The sequence below is a fragment of the Miniopterus schreibersii genome, assembly GCF_964146895.1.
Source record: "Miniopterus schreibersii genome assembly, chromosome: 7".
Lineage (NCBI taxonomy): Eukaryota > Metazoa > Chordata > Mammalia > Chiroptera > Miniopteridae > Miniopterus > Miniopterus schreibersii.
In genome coordinates, this window is record NC_138108.1 from 13,524,321 (window position 1) to 13,549,300 (window position 24,980).

A 24,980-nucleotide genomic window follows, 5' to 3' on the forward strand; every position below is an offset into this window, starting at 1 on the left:
GCAGGTCTGGCTTACTTCTGCAGGTGAGTCCTTGCAGGACATTTCATATCCTAGCCCAGGGCTAGTCTCTTGGCCCTCAACTAATTGCTCAGGAAGGAGATGAGAGTCACAACAGTGGGTACAGGGTCCACCTTGGCATGGCTTCCAGGGCCCCCACAAAAGTCCCTGCTTCCCTTTCCTTATCTGTGAAATGGAACAATAACACCATCTTCAGAGCTTTTGCTAGGACTGGTTAAGATGGTGTATGTAAACAAGAAGGCACTTCCTAAATATCAGTGACCAGGCGAGGAGGCACCTGATCAGGGTAGATTCCGCTCCTAGTAGGGACTCAATAAAGGTTTGCCCAATCCAGTCAAAGCCTTCAGAGCCTGACCCCGTGTCCTCACGTAATTGAGAGTCTGCTGTTATTTGGAGCAGTATTCTGGAAGGTCTTGGGTCCCCTCACCCGTGTCCCCGCAATGAGAAGATCTGATTACATTAAATGTCCTCGTTCCACCTGCCTCTCTTCCGTCATCTCTAATGACGCCGTCTGCCCCAGCAGAGACGCTGACAGAGCCTCACAGAAAACAAATGGGACGTTCTCTGCTCCAGTGGGTCAAGTTATTAGAATTTAACAAGAGCAAATTAATTAAGGTCTTTGGCACCAAAAATATTATTTTTTTTTTAACACCAGAGACACAAGAGATTGGCCATCAAAAAGTCAACTTTGCAAAAATGAGGACCTCATCCTTACCATGCTTGTTTTTCACTTGTGAGTGGAATGGGGTCAAGGGGAGGAAGGAGAGCAACACTTCTGAGCTTGCTCCAAATCTTTAAAACAGTGGAATATGGTCATTAACAAAATTATTTTTAAAGTCTTTTTGTTAAAGCTTCCTCTGTGCGCTGTCTATTCAGGTTGTTTCCTATGATTTAGAAATACCTGGTACCTGCCCTCTGAAATAAAGGAATTCAAATCCTGATTCATAGCAAGTGGGCAGGGGGTGGTAGCAGCAGAACTATAACAACATTATCTTTCAAACTTCATTTTAATTCACATTAACTAAAAATACATGTATACCACAAAGATTCCTTCCTTTCTTCCCTCCTTTGGGCTAGAAATGATCTGCCTGTCAAACCTTTAATTCCCCTATTAGGAAGCTTTGAAAATATGGAGGAGGCAGCCTGATGCAGTGGAAGAGACTAGGAAATAGAAGATCTAGGTTTTAAAACAAGATCAACTACTAACTACCTCTATGACCAAGTTACTTCCTCCTTCTACAACTCAGTTAACTTATCTGTAAAATAAGAGGGTTGACTCTGACAATCTCCAAGGTCTTTCTAGGTCTGACATCCTAGGATTTTGAAGTTACTTCCTTTGTGAGAAGATGTCATAATTCTCAGAGGTTGACAACTGTGGCTGTAAGGAAGTCTCAGTAATGGTGGGCCAGGCCGAACAACCCATAGGCATCAACCACACAAATGAGCAAGTGAGGTTCAGTCCATGTTCCATTACCTGCAAGTGGTTTGTCTAACTTTCTGAATTAACTATTAACTCATATCTCACCCATGCCCTCCCTCACCCCCACAGCTTCCCAAGAACATGCACGACCACCTCTCTCCACAGCTGAGCTGCGGGGTGCTTGGAGGATGAAGATGAGTGGTTTAGAAGCAGACACACAAAGTGAGCACTGTCCCCCTCAAAGGAGACCCCTTGGGTGATAATTCACTTAATCCAGTTGTGCTGACAGGCTCAAAATATTTTAGGAATACCTCTTGAGAACTGTCTTCAGTGCTTGCAGCACAGTCTTTGGAACAGGCTCAGAGGGGCATGACTCTCTGTTGCCAGTGGGTTTGTGACTAGAAATAGCCCAATCTGATAAATAAGGTGGATGCTCAAGCCAGCTAATACATTTTGGAGACCACACGAAACATGCCCTAATTTCCTTTTCTCTTGTGGCCTCTAATCTAACACTGAAGTGATTTTAGTTAGGATAACTCCAGCAGATATATATAAAAAAATAACCCTCCAAATTTCAATAGCTTCCATCTTGTGGCTCCAAACTCTCACAGAACTTTTGAGTCTTTTATATCCAGCTAATAGAAAATAAAAGAGAACATGGATAAGGGACACACACACACACACACTTTCCCCCTCAATAATAGTGACAATAAAATAGTAACTAACATTTATTATTCATTATGTACCAAGCATTGTGAAAGTACTTTATGTACATCATCTTATTTATTCCCTATAACTCTGTGCTGTAGTTACTATTATAATGCCCATTTTCTTGATGTGAAACAGGCTAAGAGGTAAATCACCCGAGGTCATACAACTAAAACCCAGTTCCATCAGATTCCAAAGCCCACAGCCTCATCTACTCTGTTATAGCAATGTAACACATATATTAAAACACATCTTATTATGAATTAGAATAGAAATTACATATACATTCACATATATAATTTCCAAAAAAATTATCTCCTCCATAGCTGGACTCTTTCTGGAGGGTGCATCTGACCTTGAGCACAGAAGAGGAAGCAGCCCAAACACACAGCACTGTTCTGTCTCAAATAAACCTAGGTTTATGTCCTATTTTATGTACAAGCTGTGTGTCTGTGGACATTTAGCCTCTCTGAGTTCAGTTTCCTCTTCTGGAAAGTAGCATCTACCTCACTGGGTTTCTATGAAAAGTAGACTATATTTGCAAAGCTGTTTTAGAGTGACAGACATAGTAAGCGTTCAATAAATATTGACTATCATCACCATCAATCACCATCATCACCAGCACCTTCATCATCACCATCCAGAGTGACTGAGAAATGCAATTCTGTCTGTATCTGTCCAGACAGTGAGAACTCTAAGCCTCATAAAGGAGCCCCACAGAAAATTATCCACAATATCTTAGGGCATAATTCACAGGAATGGATCTTTTAATTATACCAATGCAAAGATATTCGGGGCTCCAGGATATTTCTCTTCACTACTCAGTCCTACTGAGTTAAGCTTACTTCATGTCAAAGAGCCTCAGGAGCCAGTGATTTTCCAGCCAAGGTCTTCTCACAGGTCTCTGCACTACCCTGAGTATGCCGAGATCCTGGAATGTTCTCACGCTGGCGCACTGAGAAACACTCTGTACAGCTTGACCAAGGTCAGCTGGCCAGCAGGGGCCCTGCTCGGAAGGGAACTCTTTTAGAAGTCACCTCCCAGGGGACATCTCTCCCTGGGCACTGACAAGGCACTGAGAGATGGAAACAGGAGGTGGCTTTGCATTTGCCCTCACTGAGTGCATTCAGTGTCCTCTGTCCTTTGAGTCTTTGTGGAAAAAGTCAGGTAACTCAAAGCATTCAAGTCCAGGTGAGCCTGCCCAAATGGGACCCTGGACCCACATCTCGCCAATTCCTCAGGGAGGCCCTGAGAAGTAGAGCCTGGCTCAGCTTGTGAGAAGCTTAGAATATTGTACCCCTGGAGAATATTGGGCAAGTGGATTGCCAATCAGGCCTGTCTGGGCAGCATCTTCTGAATCCGCCCCAGATAGCTAGTTATATTGATTTCTTCCCCACACTTGCCTGATACATTGTTTGGTGCAGGTCATGGGTAGGGCTAGCCCCTTGAGGGTTAGCATCTGGAAGGTGAGGGTTTGGCAATGGTGGGGCTTAGGAGGTGTCTTGCCCCACAGCTGCCTGTAATTCTGCAGGGGGAGGGGTGCATTCCTCTAGGTCAGTACTGAAGGCTCTTGGTGGTGGGAGAGGAGAAACAGGTGTGAAGGTTCATCTCTACTTCTGTGGAGTCAGTTGGTCTCTAAAGCTCCTTTCAGTTCCAGCATGTTACTCATCAATAAACAATGACTCAGCCTGAGACTGGGGAAGGACAGTTAGGATGTAGAAGAACAGGTGCTTGTGTTTGGGGATGGGGTTGGCAGTGAAGAAGGGAAAGAGATATGAGTGGGCTTTTTCTGTCCCATAATCTCCCCCGTCCCCACAACAATCAGTGTTATGTAGCATTGAGTGTTAAATGTGTGCTCGGCACTGTGCCAGGCATCAGCACACAGGGCTCATTACTTGATTTAACCTCATGACAACCCTCTAAGGAAGGGGTATCAGCCCCAATTTACTCAGAAAAAGGAAATAACCTACCTAAAGCCACAGGCTAGTAAGTGACAGTGCTCTGAATGTCAATGCCTGTTCATTGGTGAGTAAATTGTGGGGCCCAAAGGTCTTTGGGTCTCGGAGAGGAATAATCCTTTTCTATAGTAGCCTGACATTTTCATCCTGTCACATCTGAAGCAGAGTATTTTAAAGTTACTTATAGTTACCTTTTTTTGTTCAAAATGTAGAGGCTTTGTGAGGCAGTAGGCCAGGATGAGGACCATGTTCTAGGTACACAAGTGGGGTCCACACATGGGCAGCACTGGCACTGCCTGAGAGCTTCTTGCAAATGCAAACTCGTAGGCCTCACCCCAGACCTACTAAGTCAAACTCTTTGGGGGTGGAGCCTTGGAATTTGTATTTTAACACACTCCCTGGTTGATTCTGGTGTGTGCTAAAGTTTGAGAAGCACTGTGGAGGGTGGTCTGCACCTTTTATGCCTCTTAACCAGCAGGAGATGGGGACAGGGAGGGGGATTCTAGCATTGGGGAGGGGACCAGAGGCTTCTCTACAGACTTCTCAGTTAGCTTTGGCCTCTTAATTCCATATGTGATGGAAACTGGACGCTCGTAGAAGCACATAATAGGAAATAGCAACTGGAATTAAACTGTATCTTACTGCTGTGGACACAGCAAGAGCCAATGGCTAAGGTTCAGCAGGGGAGGGTGGGGATGCTACGTCTGGAAGGAAGAGCTCCCTGACACCACAGTGGCGAGCGTGGGAGCCGCGCTGGCAGGACCATCCACCCACTCACAATGGCCACCTTCCCTCATGGGCTGCGCTGAGCAAAGGGCCATTTCAGCTGGAGGTCCGGGGGAGATATGATGACAAATGAAAGGTTCTGACGACCTGTGGAGCCTACAGTTTTGTGGAGAAGAGAGACGTTAGAAAGACAAAGGCAGCGATAACCCTGGAACTGGATTTCCCACAAATACAGCTCAGGGTTGGGCACCTCGTAGGTGGTTACCAGGTAATTGTTAAGTTACACAGAAAACCCCAGAAAAAGGCTCAGTCAGAACTTACTGGGTTTCTAATACTCCCATGCGCTCTAACTTTCAGTTTTCTCCTGCTGCTTCTCCGCCTCCCTTCACCAGTAGCTGTCTTTCCCTGTTCTGATTTCAGTCTCTCTCTCTCTATCCACTGCCATTTCCCACCCATCTCCTTTCTCTTCCATCTCTTCAACCTTGCCCGCTTGCCTGTCCCAGTCAGGTGAGCTCCACCCATCTTCCCCCGCCCCCTTTTTAAAATTCTGCCACCCTAGGAATCCTAAGTAATTTGTAGAGCAGGAAGCCAAGGGAGTGCCAGGGAGCAGATGCGAATGAAGTAGTTTGTGCTTTTCCAACTTTTGCCAAACAAGCATTATCTACAAAAACATGTGTGTCTTCCTCTCCTTCAGCCACCTATCCATTAAAATGGTTTAATTACTTCCTGAACACTAGACAGTTAGATAATTAGAAGGCAGCATTCAGACCAAAAATTTAAGCCACCCTATTCAATCAGAGTAAAACTGTCTGATCAAGAAGCTAATTAAGAATTAAGTGTAGTGGCTCTTATTGGAGTTAGTTTAGGGCTTCAAAAGATCCTGCTTCTCTCTCCCCGACGCCCCTGTCTCCTCCATCATCACTGAGGCTTTATTAGTCTCCTGGAACTGTTAGCTGCCCAAACCTCAACCACACCTCCTATCCTCGAGGAGCTTATGACCTAGGGGGAGGAGCACAGCAAGTGTTCAAACAAGGCTTGTGGGATAAATGAACAAATGAGCACTACACTGCCAAGGATGCACAGCATGTATTCAAAAGGTTGAAAGAAAGAAGCGAGTTGGCACATTGGGAGAGGGGGAGAGAGTGAATAAAGAAGAAGCCTACTTGTCCATAATCAGGCAGGCTGGTGAAGGGATCCATGGTGGTCTGCAGATTTATGAACTCCCTAAAATTATAAGCACAGTTTGTGTGTCTGTTTTTTTCCAGGAAGATGGTCCTTAACTTCCATGAGATCCTCAAAGGGGTACATACCCAACACATTAGGATCTACTGAGCTACAGGGAGATTGTCTCTCCTTCACCGAGCCCTTGAAGACTTACTGCACAAAGTGCAATTTTCAGGAGCTTTAGGAAGGAATACTGGAGGAAAGAGTGACAGTGGGTAGCTGTCTTACCTCCTAGAATCACAGTGTGTTGGAAGTTGGAGAGGCTTTGAGGAGTTCCCATCCAGTCTCTGCTTCACATCAAGGAGGCTGGAGTGACTCATTGCTGTTTGCTCCTATGAGTCTGTGCTTAAACACAGGGGCCAGACCAGCCACCCCTAGATTTACAATTGCCATAAATTCCATTGTGCCTCATCCCCAATCATGATACTCACCATCACAGGTCCCAGCCTCTAAGACCACCCTCACAATATGGACAATTATCCCTTTCCTGGCCCCATCTTCCCAGCCCTTCTATTGTGCCCTCTGGACCTCATGGCCCATCATTGGCAGCCTCTTCTCTAAGTGTTACTTTCATCTTCCCTTAATTGCAACATAACTGTCTCCTGGGGGCAGTGTTTCTTGCATGGCTGTCTCAGGTGGTGGCTGCTTTCTCACTCATACACTGTCCTGTGGAGTCTGGAGGTAGGGGCCATGTCCCCCTTGCTTCGCATTACCACTTCCAAACCACTTCTCTTCCTTTGTCCTTCAGAAACCCCAGCCCCTTTGCAGTGCGTGTCATCATATATTACCACCCCTTCCCCCTTCTGGCTGTGTTGGCTGCTGACTGCCTACTCATGCTCCGTGGCCCATACACTTCCTCCCACCAGTCTTGACTTCAGCATCTCTATAGATCAGTGGTTCTGCTCTATAGAGGTGGTACCATCCTCTAGTGGGAATTTGGGAAATGTATGAGGGTTTTTTCATTTGTTTTGAAATGTAGTTGTGCCCCAGCATTTATATTGAAATTTATATAGTCTTGTTATAAATGACTTCCCTTCTTTTTTTTACTTTATCTGATAGGGCATTATATTATTATTATTACTTTAAAAAGCAACCATAGTGACTTATCTTATGAATCTCGTTTCAGGATAAGAAAGGGGATATTAAAATATATTTGTTATAAAAAGAGGACATTTGGTCTGATAGCACTGAGGACGGCTGATGCAGAAAATCAGCCACTCAGCTTCACTCAAGTGGCCATCCTCTAGACCTCTTCACCAAGAACCACACCACTTCTGGATCTGGATTTAAACATCCCATTCTCTGATTATCACCTACCCTCCATCTTTGTAGTTTACTGATTCCTTGACTGATGCATGGAAGAGGCAAGTAACACAGGAGACTTCTAGAAGCTGAAAAAGGCAATTCTCCAACTTCATAGAGACCTCTTGTCATTGATCCTAAAGCTTTCCTTTTTCCTTTTTTTAAAAAATATATCTTTATTGATTTCAGAGAGAAGAAGGGGGAGAGAGAGAGAGAGAAACATCAGTGATGAGAGAGTCACTGATCAGCTGCCTCCTGCACGCCCCTGACTGGGGATCGAGCCCACAACCCGGGCATGTGCCCTGACTGGGAACTGAATCGTGATCTCCCAGATCCTAGGTCGACGCTCAACCACTGAGCCATGCCGGCCCGGCTCCTTTTTTTCATTATTCTTCACCCTTTTTGTGTCTTCACTTCCCTCCTCCCCAGTCTAGACTCCATAAGCCAGTGTAGTAACTACTCTGTTGCAAACACCCATAATTCTCACCCTCTCTCCTGTCTTATTTGATTAGAGAAACAGTCTACACTAATTACATCCAGCTCTGTTCTCACTCCATAAATGCACCCAGCAAACAGGTGAAGGTGTAGAGAAAAATCACACAACTAATGACTAGGCTCACTTCAAATTTGTGAGTACCCAACACCATCAGATAATTCTGCCATATCTTCCTTGTAAATTCACTCTCCCACTTTCCAAGATAATTATTTTTCACTTTCTCTTTTCTCCGCAATTGTCAGCACTTCCTCCCTTATCCCTTCCTCCTTAGCTGATGACTTCATGGAAGAAAAAGATGCACTTGGATGAGAACTACCTGATTTTGCCACATTCACTTCTATCATCTTACCTTCAAGGTGCCCACCAACCCAATGGTCACTCCTCATTTCACTGACCTCTCAACAGCATCTCAAAGAGTTACCACTCTCTCTTTCCTAAAACATGTCTTTCTCTAGACTTCTGGATCTCCACACTTACTGGTCTTGCTTCTACACCATTTATTGCTCCTCCAGAGCCTCCTTTGCTGATTCCACCTCCACCAAATCGCCACCAAACCTCTACATATCTGCAGCCCCAGGGCTCTGTCATCGGCTCTCTTCTCTTGTTTACCAACTCTCCCCAGGAGATCTGGGCCATTCCTAAGGCTTCAAATTCTACCTCTGCACTGATGACTTCTATCTCCAGGCCAGACCCCTCCCTAAGCTTCAGACTTATATATTCAACTGCCTTGCTGGTCCTTCCAGTGAGATTTCTATCAGACATCTTAAGTTTACTATGAATGAAATAGAATTATCACTGTGGCTAAATAATGCCCTAAAGACATCCAGGTCATAATCCCTGGAACCTGTTAATGTTGCCTATATGGTAAAAAGGGATTTTGCAGATGTGATTAATTTAAGAATCTCAACTTGGGGAGATTATCCCAATGATTCAGGTGGGCCAATGTAATCACAGTGTTCTTATGAGAGGGAGGCAGAGGGAGACTTGAAGACAGAAGAGTAGTAGGAGCTATGACTTGGAAGAAATAGGTGGACTGATGCAAGGAAGAAGCAAGGTGACTTCTGGAAGCTGAAGAAGGCATGAAAATGGATTCTCCCCTCGAAGCCACCAGAAAGAACCAGCCTTGCTGATACCTTCAGATCAGCCAAGTGAGACTGATTTTAGACTTTTGATCTCCAGAACTATAAGAGAATACATTTGTGTTATTTTAAGCCACTAAATATATGGTCATTTGTTACAGCAGCCGTAGAAAACTAATACAGTCACTGCTGCCACCACACAAATCCATACTCCCTACCCTGTGCCTTTCACATCTCGATAAATGGCACCACTACTAACAGATGAGGCCAAAAGCTTCCAAGTTGGTCAGATTTTTCTCTTAACTCACACCTCACCTGTCAGCAAGTCTGTCAGCTCTACCCCCAGCATACATCCTGATTCCAACTGTGCTCCCTGTCTCCACGGCTGTCACCCTAGTCTAGGCCACCCTCATTTCCAACTTGAACCATTACATCACGTCCTGCTTGGTCTTCTGCTCCTTCTTAGTTATTGTTTCACAAGAGCCAGAATGGACTTTCTGGAGAGTAAGTTCACATTATTCCTCCTATAAAACCCTTCAATGGTTTCCCACTGTACTCAGGATAAAACATAAGTTCCTTGCCATGGCCTACAAGGCACTATCATGGATTGGCTTCTACACTTGTCTCCCTGAACTTCTCCACTCATTCGATGTACCCAGGCCACACTGACCTCTTTTCTGACCCTTTTCATTCATTTCCATCCCTTGGCCTTTGCACTTGCAATTCCTACCACTAAATGCTCTCTTTTCAGAGATTTGTATGGATTCTTCCTCATTATTTAAGTCTCAATTCAAATATCACCTCCCCTAAAAGGCCTTTTTCCTACCACCCTCTTGCTAAACAGGACCTTTAACATCTGCAGTCGGTGGCTATCTAACACAACTTTATCTTCTTCATAGCATTTTTTCAGTACCTGAAGTAGTCCTACTGGCTTGTTTACATGTCTGTTGTGTGTCTCTCCACTAGAATGAATGTAAGCTCTCTGAGGGCAGGACTCTGCCTCTCCTGCTCACTGCAGTGTCTCTAGTGCTTGGCACACAGTAGGTACGCAATTAATACTTATTTGCCTGATTGTCTGACATGGCATTTCTGACTCTACCTCCCCATTGGCCAATATAACTGCATCAAAGTTCTCTCTCCAGGGGTGGGTATATATCAGGGGCATTGGGCTATTTATACAGAGAGTTAATCAGTGGAATTTCAGACATCATTTGGCAGGTATGGAATGACCATGGGTTTCTTTTATGGTGCCTTTGAAAGCACAGGATTCATTCAACATCAACTAAGTACCAGGTGCCATGGATACATGGTAGAGAGAGGAAAAGATGCAGGGTGGGGCAAAAGTAGGTCTACAGTTGTGAGTACTCAAAACACAGAGTTTATTCTTGTATTATTATTTATCAATTATTGTATTATTTTCCACACGAACAACTAACTGTAAACCTACTTTTGTCCCACCCTAAATTTATATTATGCCTCAAAGGACAACAGATTTGGATTTTGTGAAGTCAAGGTGTGGGCCGGTAGAGGAGAGGGAGGCAAAGGTGCCACATGGAGGTGCTCGGCTGTTGCATGGGCTTGGTGTGGTTTGCACCCGTTGAGCCTAGGAATGTAGGGATGGGAACCATGTGCTGAAAGGTAGGTTTGAAAAGAACAAATCAACTATATAAATCTGGCTTGCCCCACACCAAGGCTATTTTTAAATAAAGGGAGACTCTGACTTGCTTTCCCTTACGTGGCTCTCGTCCTCCCTGCTGCCTTAGGTCTCATCATCCACGAGGGACCCTCCGTGTACCGCATCTTTAAACGGTGGCAGGCTGTCAACCAGCAGTGGAAAGTGCTGAACTATGATAAGACGAAAGACTTGGAGGATCAAAAGTCAGGAGGCAGGACAAACCCCCGGACCTCCTCGTCTACCCAGGCCAATGCCCTCTCCTCAGAAGAGGCGGCTGCGGACACCCCTGCCCCCGAGGAGGGCCCTGCCCGGGCAGCGAGCCAGCCCTCAGGCCCTCTGTCTGATCACCACTGTGCTTACACCATCCTGCACATCTTGAGTCACCTAAGACCTCATGAACAGCGCAGCCCCCAGGGCAGCAGCCGAGAGCTCGTCATGAGGGTCACGACAGTGTGAGAGGAGAGACCTGGAAGGGAGGCCGTGACCTGCACAAGAGGGGAGGGCGAGCCGGGGAGGGGCTGGACCCCCTGGGGTGCTGGTCTGGGGAGCAGGGGTGGGGAGGCCAGGTGGCTCCCCGGGGGCCAGAGCAGAGGGCAGGCAGAGGGTGGAGGGCAGGATTGGAGCCTCGGTGAGTGATGCTGGTGCGGTTTCGTGGTTTCCAATCAGTCAATACGGTTCTCCAACAGGAGCAAGGAAAGCCAATACAAACTCCACAACGAAGTGCAATACAGACTGAACCTAGCAACACACAACAACTACATCGGCCAGATGAACCCATGCACAAAACACCTGGGAGAAGTGGAGGCTGCAGAGGGCAGAGCCGGTCTGGGGGGGTGGTGCCCACGTGCACTTGTGGAGGGAGAAAATGCAAAGGGCGAGGAAGGAAAAGCACTTGTAGCCTGCCCTGCTCTACCCTTGAGTTTGTTTTGGTTTCTCTCTGGGCCATGACCCACTGGCTGTGGGGGGAGGGAGAGGGACGGGTGAGGGCTGGCAGGGATGACACAGTTTTTTGCAGCCCCTGGGCTCACCTGGATGGGCAGGATTTCTAAATCAGATGGCTTTAGGGACTCTGGGTGGACAGTATAGGGAGGGAGATGTTCGTGTGAGCGGCCAGAGGAAGAGGGAGACTTTTCCTCCCTCTCCAACCTTCCAAAGTGGAATCCCAATTTCAGGTGGGCTTAAAGAGGGCTTAGGTTTGGAGATGGTTGTCTTTTTGTGCCCTTGTTACTTTATTTTATGGTGATTTGGCTCAAAGATGTTTACAGGACACACACACACACACACACGCACACACCCCTAGAGAAAAGTACAGATTTCCCATGGGCATCTCAAGCACAGTCCTGCTGCTGTGACTTCAGCCTTCAAGCTGTCAATCCAGGAGCGACTTTCCCTACTACCTGCCCCACCCATGGCCAGGACTCGCTCACTGCCATGCCCCCTTCTGCCAGCACTAGCCCAGAGCTGCGGCAGGGTGGGAGGGAGTTGGCCGGGTGTGTTCCAGCTAGTGGAGTGGAGACCAGTCGAAGTATTCCTTGCTGCTGGGGACCCTCCCCTGGGCGGTTTGGCTAAGCCCTCAGTGCTAGTGCTCCCTTGTCCTTCCTGAGCACCAAGGTGCGACACTGTCCCTCGAGCCCACCCGCTGGTTCCTGGGACCCTGCCAGGGAAGGCCCCTGCCTGGGTGGCCACCTGCAGAGTTTCCTGTTGTCATTGCACAATGGCTGCATCATCCATGGGTATTCAAGGGACACTGTCAAGTACTTTTTTAAACCAGTTTTTAGGGTTTTTTAAAACTCTCTGTTGTTTGTATTATTCTCTTAAAAGCTTGAAAATAAAATTTCTTTCCCTACCACTAGTGTCCTTTTCTATATGTGAGTTTTCCTTGCTCTGGCCCTTTCTCCCTCTGTGGAACAATCCTGCCTTCCCTCACCCTCCTGTCTTCTCCACCCCAGCGTCTCCCCCATAAAAAGAAATCAGGGTGTTTTCATTTCTGCTTTGAGGGTACAGATGGGGTGGGGTAGGGCAGGTGTGTGTGTGTGTGTGTGTGCGCGCCTGCTGTGAAGCCCTGGGACTCCTGGCTCCTTCTTGGCTTCCTTGCAGATGATTCCTTCAAGTCGAAAAGAACAACTCCCCAAACTATGCCCTGGTTCCTGCCCAGGAAATCTAGAAGCAGGGACCAGTGTTGGGAGGAAGCCTGGAGAGCTTTCATCCCATCAGGTCATTTTACAGAAGCCAAGAGAACCACAGGAGGGTGAATGTGTTTGTGCCTCATTCTCCTGACACTTTTCCTTTGACTATCAGACAACAGCCCCAGGTCAGGGTCCCAGGAGAGGGCTTGGACATGTGAGGCAGCAGACGAGATCTTTCCTCCCTGCCACCTGACCTGGGCCTCCTTCCTCAGGGCTGGCAGTCGGTCAAGCAATGTCATCAGTGGGATGTGCGCAGGTTTAGGAGGGCTCCTCCCCTGATGGACAGAATAGTTGGCGAGCGACCAAAGGAGGCGACAAAAAAGACATATAAATGAGTGAAACCAACAAACCTGTAGAAATATTTCCTGTGGAGTAGAGGTGTGTATTTCTATGGGGTCTCAGAACAGGCCATTCAGGTAAATTAAATATTTATGGAAAATACAGACGTCTTACATGGATATCTTTTCAAAAAAAGTATTGGAATGCAATGACAGGAGAGAAACTAGATGGCGGCAAGGTAACAGCTGCACCTGCCGCCTCCCGCGACCACATCAAAATGACAACTAAAACACAGAGCCACCATCGCCCAGAACCTCCTGAGATCTGGCTGCACAGAAGCCTCACAACCAGGGAACTGGAGAAGCATCGAGACCAGGAGGAGGGACGGAGACGCGGGCGGGTCGGGGCTGGATCCCTGAGATGTGCCGGGCCCACACCCGGTTCCGCGGGTTAAACCTGGGAGGGAATCTCCGCGGCGGAGGTTTCCCGAAAGAGGGAGGGGTCCCAGCCCCACAGCAGGCCCCCAGCCCAGGGCTCCAGGGCCGGGAAGAGACGTCCCCACAGCTTTGGGCTGTGAAACCAGCAGGGACTGTCCCTGAGGGTCGCGGAGGCTGCGGGAGCCCCAGCAGCTCCTCTAAAGGGCCCGGCACGGACTCACTCGGACGCTCCCTCTGAGCCCAGCGCCGGGCAGCAGCCTGAAAGGACCCGGGACACTCGGGGAGGGACTAACCTGCCTGAGATCCGGGCGGGAGGCGGAGGGGCGGCTTCCTCCCAGGCAGAAGGGCTGGCAGAGGCCGTTGCTCCTTTGTCGCATCCTCCCCACGCACAGCCCGCAGGCAGGCGCCATGTTTGAATCGCCAGCACCTGACTCTCACCTTTGGCCCCGCCCCGTGATTCCCGGAGGCCCCGCCCCTCCCCACCTGCCGCTCATCCAGGCCATTTCCAGGGGCTTCTCTGTGCAAGTGGCCTCTCCAGCCTCATGCTTGGGACTTTCCTAAAATCTCTCAAACAAGCAGCAGCGGGCCCCACATGGCTTGATAAGTGGCCCCAGGCCTGGCACTAGCAGCAGCCTGCATTGGCTCATAGCTTGGCCTCTCCTGGGCACCTCCAAGCCCAGCACAAGTAGCAGCCACCTACGGTTTGCTGTGTAGCTCATGCTGGGTGGCCCTGGGCAGGGCACTGGCAGAGGCTGACTTTGCACCTCCTGGGAGGCCCCAGAGACAGTGCACTTGGTGGTCAGACTTGACCACACTGATTACAACCCTTCTACATCCACAAGTGACACACTCAAGGGGAGCACTTGGTGAACACCAAAGCTCCACTGAAGTAAATCCTGCTTCACAGAGGTGTCTCCAGCACAGCAGCTCTTAGGCTGTAGTTGCAGCTGGTCCTCACAGCCAATTGGCCTGGGGGTCAATTCCCCCCAGTGACACCAACAGCAACCAAGGCTCAACTACAACAGATCAGAGCACACAGCCCACACAGGGGAGAACCTAGAAGGCTCAGCTCAGGTGACTAGGGAGGCTGAGCCACTGGACCCTACAGAACACCTACTACACAAAGCCACTCTACATATTCCAGGAGACATAGCAGCTCCTCCTAATACATAGAAACAAACACCTGGAAGCATCCAAAATGTGGAGGCAAAGAAACATGTCACAAAGGAAAGAACAGAAGAAATCTCTAGAAAAGGAACTAAATGAAAAAGAGCCAAGCAAGCTAACAGATGCAGAGTTCAGAATTTTGTTTATAAGGATGCTCAAGCATATTAGTAAGAGTATTACGAAAACAACTGAGACCATCAATGACATAATAAAGTACCAATTTGAAATGAAGGCTACATGAACTGAAATGAAGAATAATTTACAGGGAATCAACAGTAGCGTAGAGGATGCTGAGAATCAAATCAGCAATTTGGAACATGATGAAACAAAAAACACCCAACCAGAAGAGCAAAAAGGAAAAAAGAATCCAGAAATATGAAGATAGTATAAGGAGCCTCTGGGAAAACTTCAAAAGGCCCAATATTCATATTATTGGGGTGCCAGAGGAGAAGAAAGAGAGCAAGAAATTGAAAACCTATTTGAAAAAATAATTACAGAAAACTTCCCCTACCTGGGGAAAGAAATAGACTTACAAGTCCAGGAAGCACAGAGGGTCCCAAACAAGAGGAACCCAAAGAGGCCCACAGCAAGACACATCATAATTAAAATGCCAAAGGTTAAAGACAAAGGGAGAATCTTAAAAGTAGCAAGAGAAAAGCAGTTAGTTACCTACAAGGGAGCACCCATCCGACTGTCAGCTGATTTCTCAATAGAAACCTTGCAGGCCAGAAGGGAGTGGTAAGAAATATTCTAAGTGATGAAAAACAAGAACCTACAACAAAGATTACTCTACCCAGCAAAGCTATCATTTAGAATTGAAGGTCAGATAAAGAGCTTCACAGATAAGAAAAAGCTAAAGGAGTTCATCACCACCAGACCAGCACTACAGGAAATGTTGAAGGGTTTTCTTCAAGAAGAAGCTAATGAACAAAAGAATCTGATGAACTAAATAGATCCACAGACACTGATGCATGCAACAGACGGTCCTGTCTCAGAGGAAAGAGGGAAGGGGGGTGGATGGTGGGAAGAGATTAACCAAAGAAGTTATATGCATATATGCATAACCCATGGACACAGTCAAGAACAGGGTGAAGGCCAGGGGAGGGGGTGGGAGCGAGGTGGAGGGGGTCAATTGGGGGGATAAAATGGGACACCTGTAATACTTTCAACAATAAAGATAAATTAAAAAAAGATTAATATACAAAAAGAAAAAAAAGAATGCAATGATGTGCAATTCACCACAACTAGAGTGGCCATCAAATTGTCTTTGGTGAATCACAGGGCACCTCAGAATTCTGTGGTGACGCAGGGTTGTCTTCAGAATATGCTACTGAAGAAGACACATCGGATTAATGAAAAATTCTCATAGAACCCTAGAGATTGTTGAAAATGATGGAAGCTCCAAGACTGCAAAGGCCTTGTCTGTCTTGTTTATTGCTGTATGTCCAGGATGTGCGACAGTGCATGGAGTATTTTAGGTGCTTGAGAAATATTTGTGGATGAGTAAGATACTCCTGGAAGAGGACAGGACTACCTTCAGCATGCAGGAGACATGCCTCTTTTTCTTTCCACTTACATTCCAGCTCTCAAGTTCAATCATAGTGCAGAAAAGGAAAGTCCACTTTTGACTTCACCCAAGAGGATGGTAGCTTCCTTGGGAAATGGAGCTAATGGGTCCAAAAATGAATGAATTGGGTTTTTATATTTTATATGCATCTCTGGGGGGTGAAGTAGAAGTGCACCCTGATGACCAGAGACTACATTCCTCTTCCAGATGCGCAAATCAACCTTCATACCACCAGACAAACGTGCCGACTTCCTGTGGCATTATTGATGCAGAACAAGAAGTGGCCAGAGAATTCACTTGCATGTCATCCATGAGTACGGCCCAGGCATAGGGCAAAATGCTAGCTGACACCTGAGGTCCTTTCCATGTTCCAGGCACCAAATGAAATACTTTATATGTATCAATCCTCTTAGTATTCCCACAAGTGATGAAGCGAGTACCATTGTTATTTTCATTTTACAGATGTGGACACTGAGGCAAAGAGGTTTAGGAGCCAGCCCATCACCAACAGCCAGGAATCCATCCCGGACTATCCAACTTTGATTGTAAGCATTCCCTTGCACTCCTGCAGGACACCTGCACTAGTTTCAGGGAAATCTGAGTCAAGCCAATGCAGGGAGCTCATCATGGTAGAGGCCTATAGAAAATTTTGGGGAAATTGGGGCTAAATAATTATAAACAATTTCTGTCCCCTACCCCCCAAAAATGAGTTTACCTAAAAATTGATTTTTGATGTCCAGATAATATCCTGGCTGAATGAAAGCCGGAATAATAGAAAGTTGGCTGTATCTGGACACTGAAGAATTCTGAAAAGACACTGGACTTACTTCAACCACATTTTTATAGGCAAATGCCCAGGTTCCCTAGGGATCACAGAGTCTTCTCCTTTTAGGAAAAAAAAATAAAAATAGAAACTTACCCTATTTGTCAGGACTAGACTTTTGGCCCTGTTTCCCAGCGAGTGGTGCAGAATGGTGAGTTGAGGGCTCTAGCCCTAGCCCACAAAATTTCAGAGGACCCCACAATTCTGAAGCCTTGTCCCTCTCTATCGGGAGAATGAAATCGGTCCCCATCTAGAGCATGGAACCACCAGAATCATAGAATTTTTTATGGGATAATTTACTACTATTTCTTTGTTTTACGCGTGAGATCCAACATGTACAAAAGAGGACAACAGTGTGGTCCGGATGGAACAATAACCAGGTCCTAAGAGTAATGATGCTCTTTGTAAGCAGAATTCATTGTACTGTGGGAGTGAGAGAAAGGAGGGGACAGGACACATTATGCACTATTCCTCAAGTTATCCCGTTTATCCATCAGTAATAAGCAATCAAGGATGATTCTACCTGTAAGAGTCTGCTCCTACAGCAGTGATGCAAGGGTCCTAAGCCTTCTCCCCACACATCTCCTTCCACTTTTATTGGCAGAATGGAGTATGGAAAATGAGAAGTGCTTGGAGCACCGTGGACAATTGGGTGACACTTCAAGACTGCTCTAAGTGGTGAGGATCTAGGACTGGCTTCACCCCAGATCTGAGCCTGGGGCCTGGGCTGCATTGGGTCGATGGCCAGCTGGTTGGCTAAGCATCCACTCTCCCGCTCTAGCATTCCCTATCCACTCCTCACCCAGCCCCCCTGGGAACAAGAACCCACTGGGTAAAGGCTTTCCTCTTGCCCAAGCCCCAGCCCGATGAGAAGCGAGGCCCTCGGCATCCTCCTGGGCCCCTGCCACTGGTCACTGGGATGAGTCCCTCCTCTTTAAGTGACCCATAACCATGGACCAAACACCTCACAGTCACACTCAGTTCTGACCCAAAGGCTCTGAGGATGTTCAGAGAAGAGGAGGAGCTATGGTTGAGGAGGGTGTGAGGAAGAAAAGGGAAGCAGACTCACCCTGTGCTCGAGTTTTCTTAATTTTTCAGAAGAAAACAAGAACTCCACCCACACTTCAATGTTAAAATGCTGTACCCCAGAAGAATATGGAAGGGTACCACCCAACTGATTAGAGCTATTTATTTCCGGGAGAGGGTGAAGTTAAGGGCATGTGCAGTGGAAACACCTGTTTATGTGGTTAGCATTTTAATAATCAGAATGAATTCATGTAATATTTATGTAATTAACAAAATTGTGGTACATATATAGAGTGGGATATTGAGTAACCATTGAAAACAATGATGAAACTCTTTTGAGAAGATTAGGTACCTTGTACCTGGAGGAGGTCCTGGCTTATCTTTCCTGAGAACTTTTCTTGGGAGGAGGGGCAGCCCTGCAGGGGTGTGGAATAGAGACTCCTGGGGGCCTCCAAGTTTCTGTGTTCCTGAGATAAGGAAATTTACCATTGAGAGTTTATTCGCTGATCTAACAGAGGGAGGGCAAGGGCAGGGAGGAAGTTCTCATGTTGTGCTGAAGATGTGGCCTCCCACACCTTCACTGCCCTCCACAGGTCTCCAGACCAGAGTGTTTCTAAAGCAGCCCCTGGGGCTCCCAGAGATCTTGAGCTCTTGCTGCCAGCACACACGTGAGGCGCCTGCCTGCCCAGAGGCGCCGGGTGCCTGCAGCCAGGCACCGTGAGAGGGCCGCCTGCCAGGCCGCTCTGGGTGTGCCCGAAGAAGCTGCAGGCAAAGCTGGCCAGCAAGAGCCAGCGGCATCCAGGCTCCAGGCACCTGGCTCTTTCCCCTTCTCTGTCCCACCTCCCTACTCCCACCTCCCTAGGCAGCAGCTGATGGATGTCTTCCAACAGCAGATGACAGTGTACACGGGGTGTGATGCCTGCGTCCCCTCCCCATGCCCACTCCAGGCTCAGGAGCCACTGGGCTCTGATAATAGGAGCCAGTCAGTCCTCTGCCTGGGGACTTGTCAGCTGGAGACAGACACTGAAGGCTCCTGCCTGTCCAGCCAAATGCCTGGAGCCTCCCAGGCATCTTCCTGGCCCCGGAGCCTGCCAGATGTGAATCTGCAAAGTCAGTCAAGGGGACTGACAATGTGGAGAAACTCAGAAAAAACATGGCGAGGGCTCCGAGGCAGATGGAGACACTCGGCAATCGGGCAGAGCAAACAAACACCAAATAAACAAAGCCTTCTTAGGCAGCAGCAACGACCAAAGGTAACAGAAGCGAGACACTATCCTTTTTGTTTCTGTGTATTGGAAAATTTGCATAATGAAATTAACAAATAGTCCTCATCGTCACCCTCTGTGCCCTGGTGTGTGCGGTATCTCTGGCCTGGAAGACAGGTCCTCTCAACTGCCTGTGGGAAAGTGCTGTGGATCCCACACGCCCCGGTTCACACGCTGCTTTCTCTAGGAAGCGTTTCCTGATGCCTCCCCCCTCCTCCACTGCCCACTAGAAATGAATCACACCTTCCCCTTATTTCATTTTGCTAGAACCATTTTGCTAGCACCTATTCCATTCTCAGTTATAAAATAGTCATCTGCATGCCAATCCCACCAACCAGGCTCAGTGTCTTAAAGGCAGGAAGTCTCATCCATTAATTTCTGTATCCTCTGCACCTACTGCGTGGTCTAGAACAACTGGAGTTGATAAATGGATGCGTAGATCAATTATTCATTCATTTCATAAACATATATGATGTACCTGAATATAGCAGGCACTATACTAGGCAATGAGATTAACAAGACAAATAAGACAGTGACAAGACAAATAAGACAGTGGCCTCGTGGAGTCTACAGTCTGGGAGATGGAGGCAGCCATATGATCGGGTAATTACAGTGAAGAGTTATTGGTGTAATTATGACAAGTACGTAGAAGGGAGAGGGGAGGGTGTGAAGGAGAGAGGGTTCAGTTCTGCAAGGAAGGTAAGGAAAGTCTTCAAAACAAGAGGTGGTGTGAATTTAGTTCAGGTTCCTGGGAAAGCAGATGCAAAGAGAAGGTTAGACAGGCAAGGGATTTATTAGTGGGGGGAGCAGAAGGCAGGAAGAGCCCTCAGACCACACTGTGTGCCTGATACCTGTGGGAAAAGGAGGGGCAGGTAGGAAGAGTCTCAGACTGCAGGGCAGTTCCAAAAAGGTTTGGACCAAAGTTACCCATTGGAGGACTCTCGTATCTTGTTGGATGGGGTTGCCTTAGTGACCCACTGTGCAAGGTCATTGGCTGGGAGTAGCCCACAGAAATCACGGCCTCAAAATGAAGGTGGTGGCAGGGTGGCAGCTGGGGGCATTGCCAACCACGCTCCCCGAAGCACGAGATAGGAGTTGCACATTTTCATAGCTGCCACGCTTGGTCATTATTTTTATTTATTTTTTATTTAAATATGTCTTTATTGATTTCAGGGAGAGGAGGGGAGAAGAAGAGAGAGAGGTAGAAACATCAATGATGAGAGGGTCATTGATCGACTGCCTCCTGCATGTCCCCTGCTGAGGATCGAGCCTGCAACCCAGGCATGTGCCCTGACCGGGAATCAAACCACAATCTCCTGGAGCCTAGGTTGATGCTCAACTGCTGAGCCACACTGGCCGAGTCCCACTTGGTCTTTAGATTGAAGTAATATCAGCAGGCATATAGGTGAGGGAATGTAGGAGAAGACAAAGGGAAGATGTTTCAGGATGAGGGAACTGCATAAGCAAAGGCTCCAAAGCAAGAAGCAATGTGGCTCATTAGTGGCCTGTAAAAGTAGGACACGAATGCAGTGTAGGCTGGGGTGTGGGGAGAGTTGATGCTGCAAGAGATGAGGTCAGCTGGTTGGAGCCGGTCCATCACGGGGGGTGTTGCACGTGAGAAGCGGGGAGTCACTGACAATCAGGAGGGATCAGAGCAGATCAGGGCTTTAAAAGAGGTTCTGGTGGTCATGTGAAAGGAGGAGAGCTCAGAGGGAGGCAGGCTGGCCAGGCAGGAGGCCCTGGCAATGGACTAAAGCTGTGGTGGTGTAAAGGAGAGGAAGAGGGAAGAGTGAATGGAAGGATGGATGATGCAGGACTGAAAGAATGAATGCAAGTGGTCACGTGCAAACCAGCCGTGCCTCTCATGGACAACTCCACTGTATTCAAGTCCCTGAATTCCACTCTGTGCGGAGATGGGGATGAAGCAGCTGCTGTAACTCCTTCCTGCTGAAGTTTCCATGACATGAGACTATGCCTGATGTATTAACAAGGGGGAAAAGTCTCTGTCCAACATCCTGCTCTGCAGAAATGTATTAACACCTGCCCCCCACCTGGCCCCGAGCCAGGCTAGTCTCAGGCAGGCGTGAACACGACTCTGAACCCCTGGAGCACGAATCCCCAGGAGGCGAGGCCATCCTTTCCTGCTCCATTCACTTTCAGGGCCAGACGGTGTTTGCCTCCTTGACTTTCACTGCTGACATAGTCTTGTTTGCTGGTTCTTCACAGGGTGCTTCATTTCCTTTATTTCAATTCATTCTTCCACTTGCCCCACTTTTATGCTCTGTGTCACGTCCATCACGACGGCAAGGAGACAACTGCAGCTCTCAGCAGGTGGATTTTTTTCAGGGAGCCGGCCAAACCTAGTTCCCACAGCCTAGCCCTCCCAGCTGGGAAAACATCAAGGTGGGAGCCCTTAGAACAAATAGTGAGCTCAGTTTTATTGGAAAATTGCTGATTAAGGCCACCAATAACAGATGACCCAAAGGATGTCTGTTGCCATCTTGCATAAAGACTAAGTCTAAAAAGCAACTTCAAGGTCATTCCTCATCCAAGTGCTCTGCTTGGTCACCAGCAAGGACAACGGGCTTATCTACCTGCTCTTACCGTGCCTCCAGGCTTCAGGTGCCTACCCCCAAATCAAAAGGCTCCATCCTTCCTCTCCAGTCAAAGACACCCTCTTCCACCTTTAAATGCAATTCTACTTTGTGCTAGTACCAACATCTCCAGCAGTCTCTGTTACTTACGTCTACAGCCCTGCCTGGTTGTGGCTAGTGGGTGACTTGCTTTGGTCTGAGTTGAACACCTTGAACATCAGGGTTTCTGTTCTCTCTCCTTCATCAGACTCTTAGATTCTCGAGAGTGACAATGAAGTCTTGTTCCTCCTTTGGGGCCTCCAAGCATCCGGGGAGTGAGCTGTGGGGCGTCTGTGACTGGCAAGGCCTGGCTTCCAGTCCTGCTCCAGCCACGCTGTGGGTCCTCAGACCGGCACACCTTCCTGTCCACTCAATGGAAAGGCCAGCTTCTGCTCACCCACATGCCTTATCAGGGCTCAGGTAGAGAGATTGGGACCTGTAAAGGGCTCTGAGATCCTGAGAAGAAATAGGCAGAGAGATTCATGGCCATTTCCAGAAAGTGATCAACACCGGGGGGAAAAACTCACAAAAAACCCCGTCTTACATTTTTCTTATATTTTCACCACTCTTACGTACCTTGGTCCTTTGCCTTTGCCTTTCCCGGCCTTCCTCCCTGTGTTTTAGACATTATGTAACTGTCACACATTTAGATTTAATTGACTCAAAGTGAATTGTTCCAAAATCTTTTACTGACTAGCACATGGTTCCCTGGGCCCTGACTCTCTGCACATTGGTGGTGGTGGGAGTGAGTGAGTGTGTGTGTGTGTGTACTAGTGGAACTGAGAGAAACAAACAACCCACCTGGGCCCCGACTCTTTGCACATTGGTGGTGGTAGAGAAGTGAGAATGTGTGTGCGTGTGTTAGTGGAACTGAGAGAAAGAAACAGCCCAGCAAATGCCAACTGGCAGCCTCTCTGGATCAATAATATTAACGATTTCAGAGACTTCCAAAGAGCTATTGCCAACTCTTTTGGCTTTTTTCAAGACTATTATCACTATTACAAGGACACCCCAAGGCCCCTTTACTTAAAGCCACGACAGAATGCCCCAATGAGAGCACTGCTGATTTCTGTCGTCAGGGCTGCAGCCCCGGTGCTTCAGAGAGGTGGGTGGTGGGGGCTAGGCTTGGCCGTAATTTGAAGGTCAGGGATTCAGAGGGAGGGATGGCATAGTCTCCTGAGAGCTCGTTTTGTGCTAGTAGCCATGTGACCACTTACTCTGTCCTACCCTGAGAATTTCCACTTGCCTAGATGAAGACATTGATAAAAATCAAGGGCTTCACTAGCAAAACAAAGTCATGTTTAAGTGCCTCTGCTCTGGCAGATGTCCTGGTTGCACTCTCTGCTCTGTCATTTACTGACTGTGTCCTTCTCAAAGCCTTCCATCTCTTGGGGTCTTGTCCCCTGTGACTTGGGGTATGGGTGCGGGAGGGTTGTCTACTGGTGAATGATTGCGGAGTCTGTGGTGATCATTCATCGCAGGGGTCAGGGAGCCTGAGGGAGGGCATATGGTTCAAGGGAGAAGACAAAGGCCCGAGAAATCCATGAAAATCATTCATTCATCATTCAACATGTACTTCCTGAGGGCCCACTCTGTGTCAGGCATTATTCTAGGTTCCAGACCAATGCTGCCTAAGAGAAATTAACCTGAGCCACATATATAATTTTTAAACTTTCTAGTACCTACATTTAAAAAGGTTAAAAAAGACACAAACAGGTAAAATTAATTTTAATGATGTTTGTTAACCCAATATATCCTAGGCATTATTATTTCAACATGTAACCAATATATAAAGGACCAATGAGATATTTTATGTTCTCATGTTTATCCTGGGGCTTTGAAATCCAGTGTGCGTTTCGCATTTCCTGCACATCTTAAATAATGGCTCTGTGGGCTGTGACACCTGAGGATCTGGACTCAGAAAGAGCAGGGACGGTTAACATTTACTCAGTTCTCATTAGGAGAGAGGCATCGTGCTAAGCACTTTCCGCACATGAAGTAATTCCATCCACGACTCAGCTAATAGGTATTGCTTCACACTATTTTACGGAGAGGAGATGGAGACTCAGAAACTCGAAGTTGCTCCAAACCATATGGCTGCGAGTGGTGAGCCAGGGAACCCGGTCTGTCTGATGACATGTACTTGGGCGGATATTTACTATCCCATTTACTGTGTCCCTGTAAGCCAGTCAGCCCATCTGAAGCTGTGAACATGTGGTGGTTTCTTAGCTCTCAGGGCTGTTGCGAGGGATAAAATCAAACTGTTGTAAGTGGTATGAGCTGCCAGCTCTACCTCACTTAGGACACCAGGAACGGTCCCATCCCTTGAATCCTTCCTTTTACATTAAAGCCACCTATAAGCTAATCGGCAGTGTCCCTGGGACTTACAGAGTCCTAAAGGGGGATCTGCCTGGCTCCACAGCCACCTGCCACTGTCCCCGTGTGCCATGCAGGGCCCCGTGGAGCGCTGGGCCTCTCCCAACTGGAGCTGTTGGTTCACATCGAACTTGATCTTAGGTAAACACCCCAGGACACTACCCTCCCCAGTGTGTTCTTCAAGCCACAGTTCAGGGGCAGTGAGTGAATTTAACATTTCAAACTTTTGAGCCCAAATTAAAAAATCAAGATATTGACATAAAAATCAACATTTATAGTCTCTCTCTCTCAAAAAAAAAAGATGATAGTCTGTATTCCTACATGGCTACCCCTGAGTATCAGCTGTCCCTTTCAGAGGGGTATGTGCTACAGTGGCTGCAGTCCTCACCACTCCCTATTGCCCCTGCCACTAAAGATTAGCGTCTTCATTTGCTATCACACGTGTGCCATTGCTCTCCATTGCAGAGACCTAGCTCTCCGTTTGCATGTCTCTACCAGACAGGCTGCACAGAGACAGGCTGTGTGCTTCCTACGACCAGCAGCGTTGCTGCTTTATTTACTCATTTCTTACCTGGACCCTTGCAATACCTGCCCAGATCCCAGGCCCAGTTCTTC

General features: G+C 47.6%; 1 protein-coding gene across 1 annotated transcript in view; it reads left to right on the forward strand.

Annotated features, from left to right (window-relative positions):
- The window catches only part of MARCHF4 (membrane associated ring-CH-type finger 4), a 72,326-nt gene extending 59,872 nt beyond the window's left edge, over positions 1–12,454 (forward strand). The window contains exon 4 of the mRNA XM_081142841.1: positions 10,695–12,454. Within this exon, the coding sequence (XP_080998967.1) occupies positions 10,695–11,062 (368 nt within the window). The 3' untranslated portion in view covers positions 11,063–12,454. The remainder of the gene's footprint in view (positions 1–10,694) is intronic.
- The last annotated feature ends 12,526 nt before the right edge of the window (positions 12,455–24,980 follow it).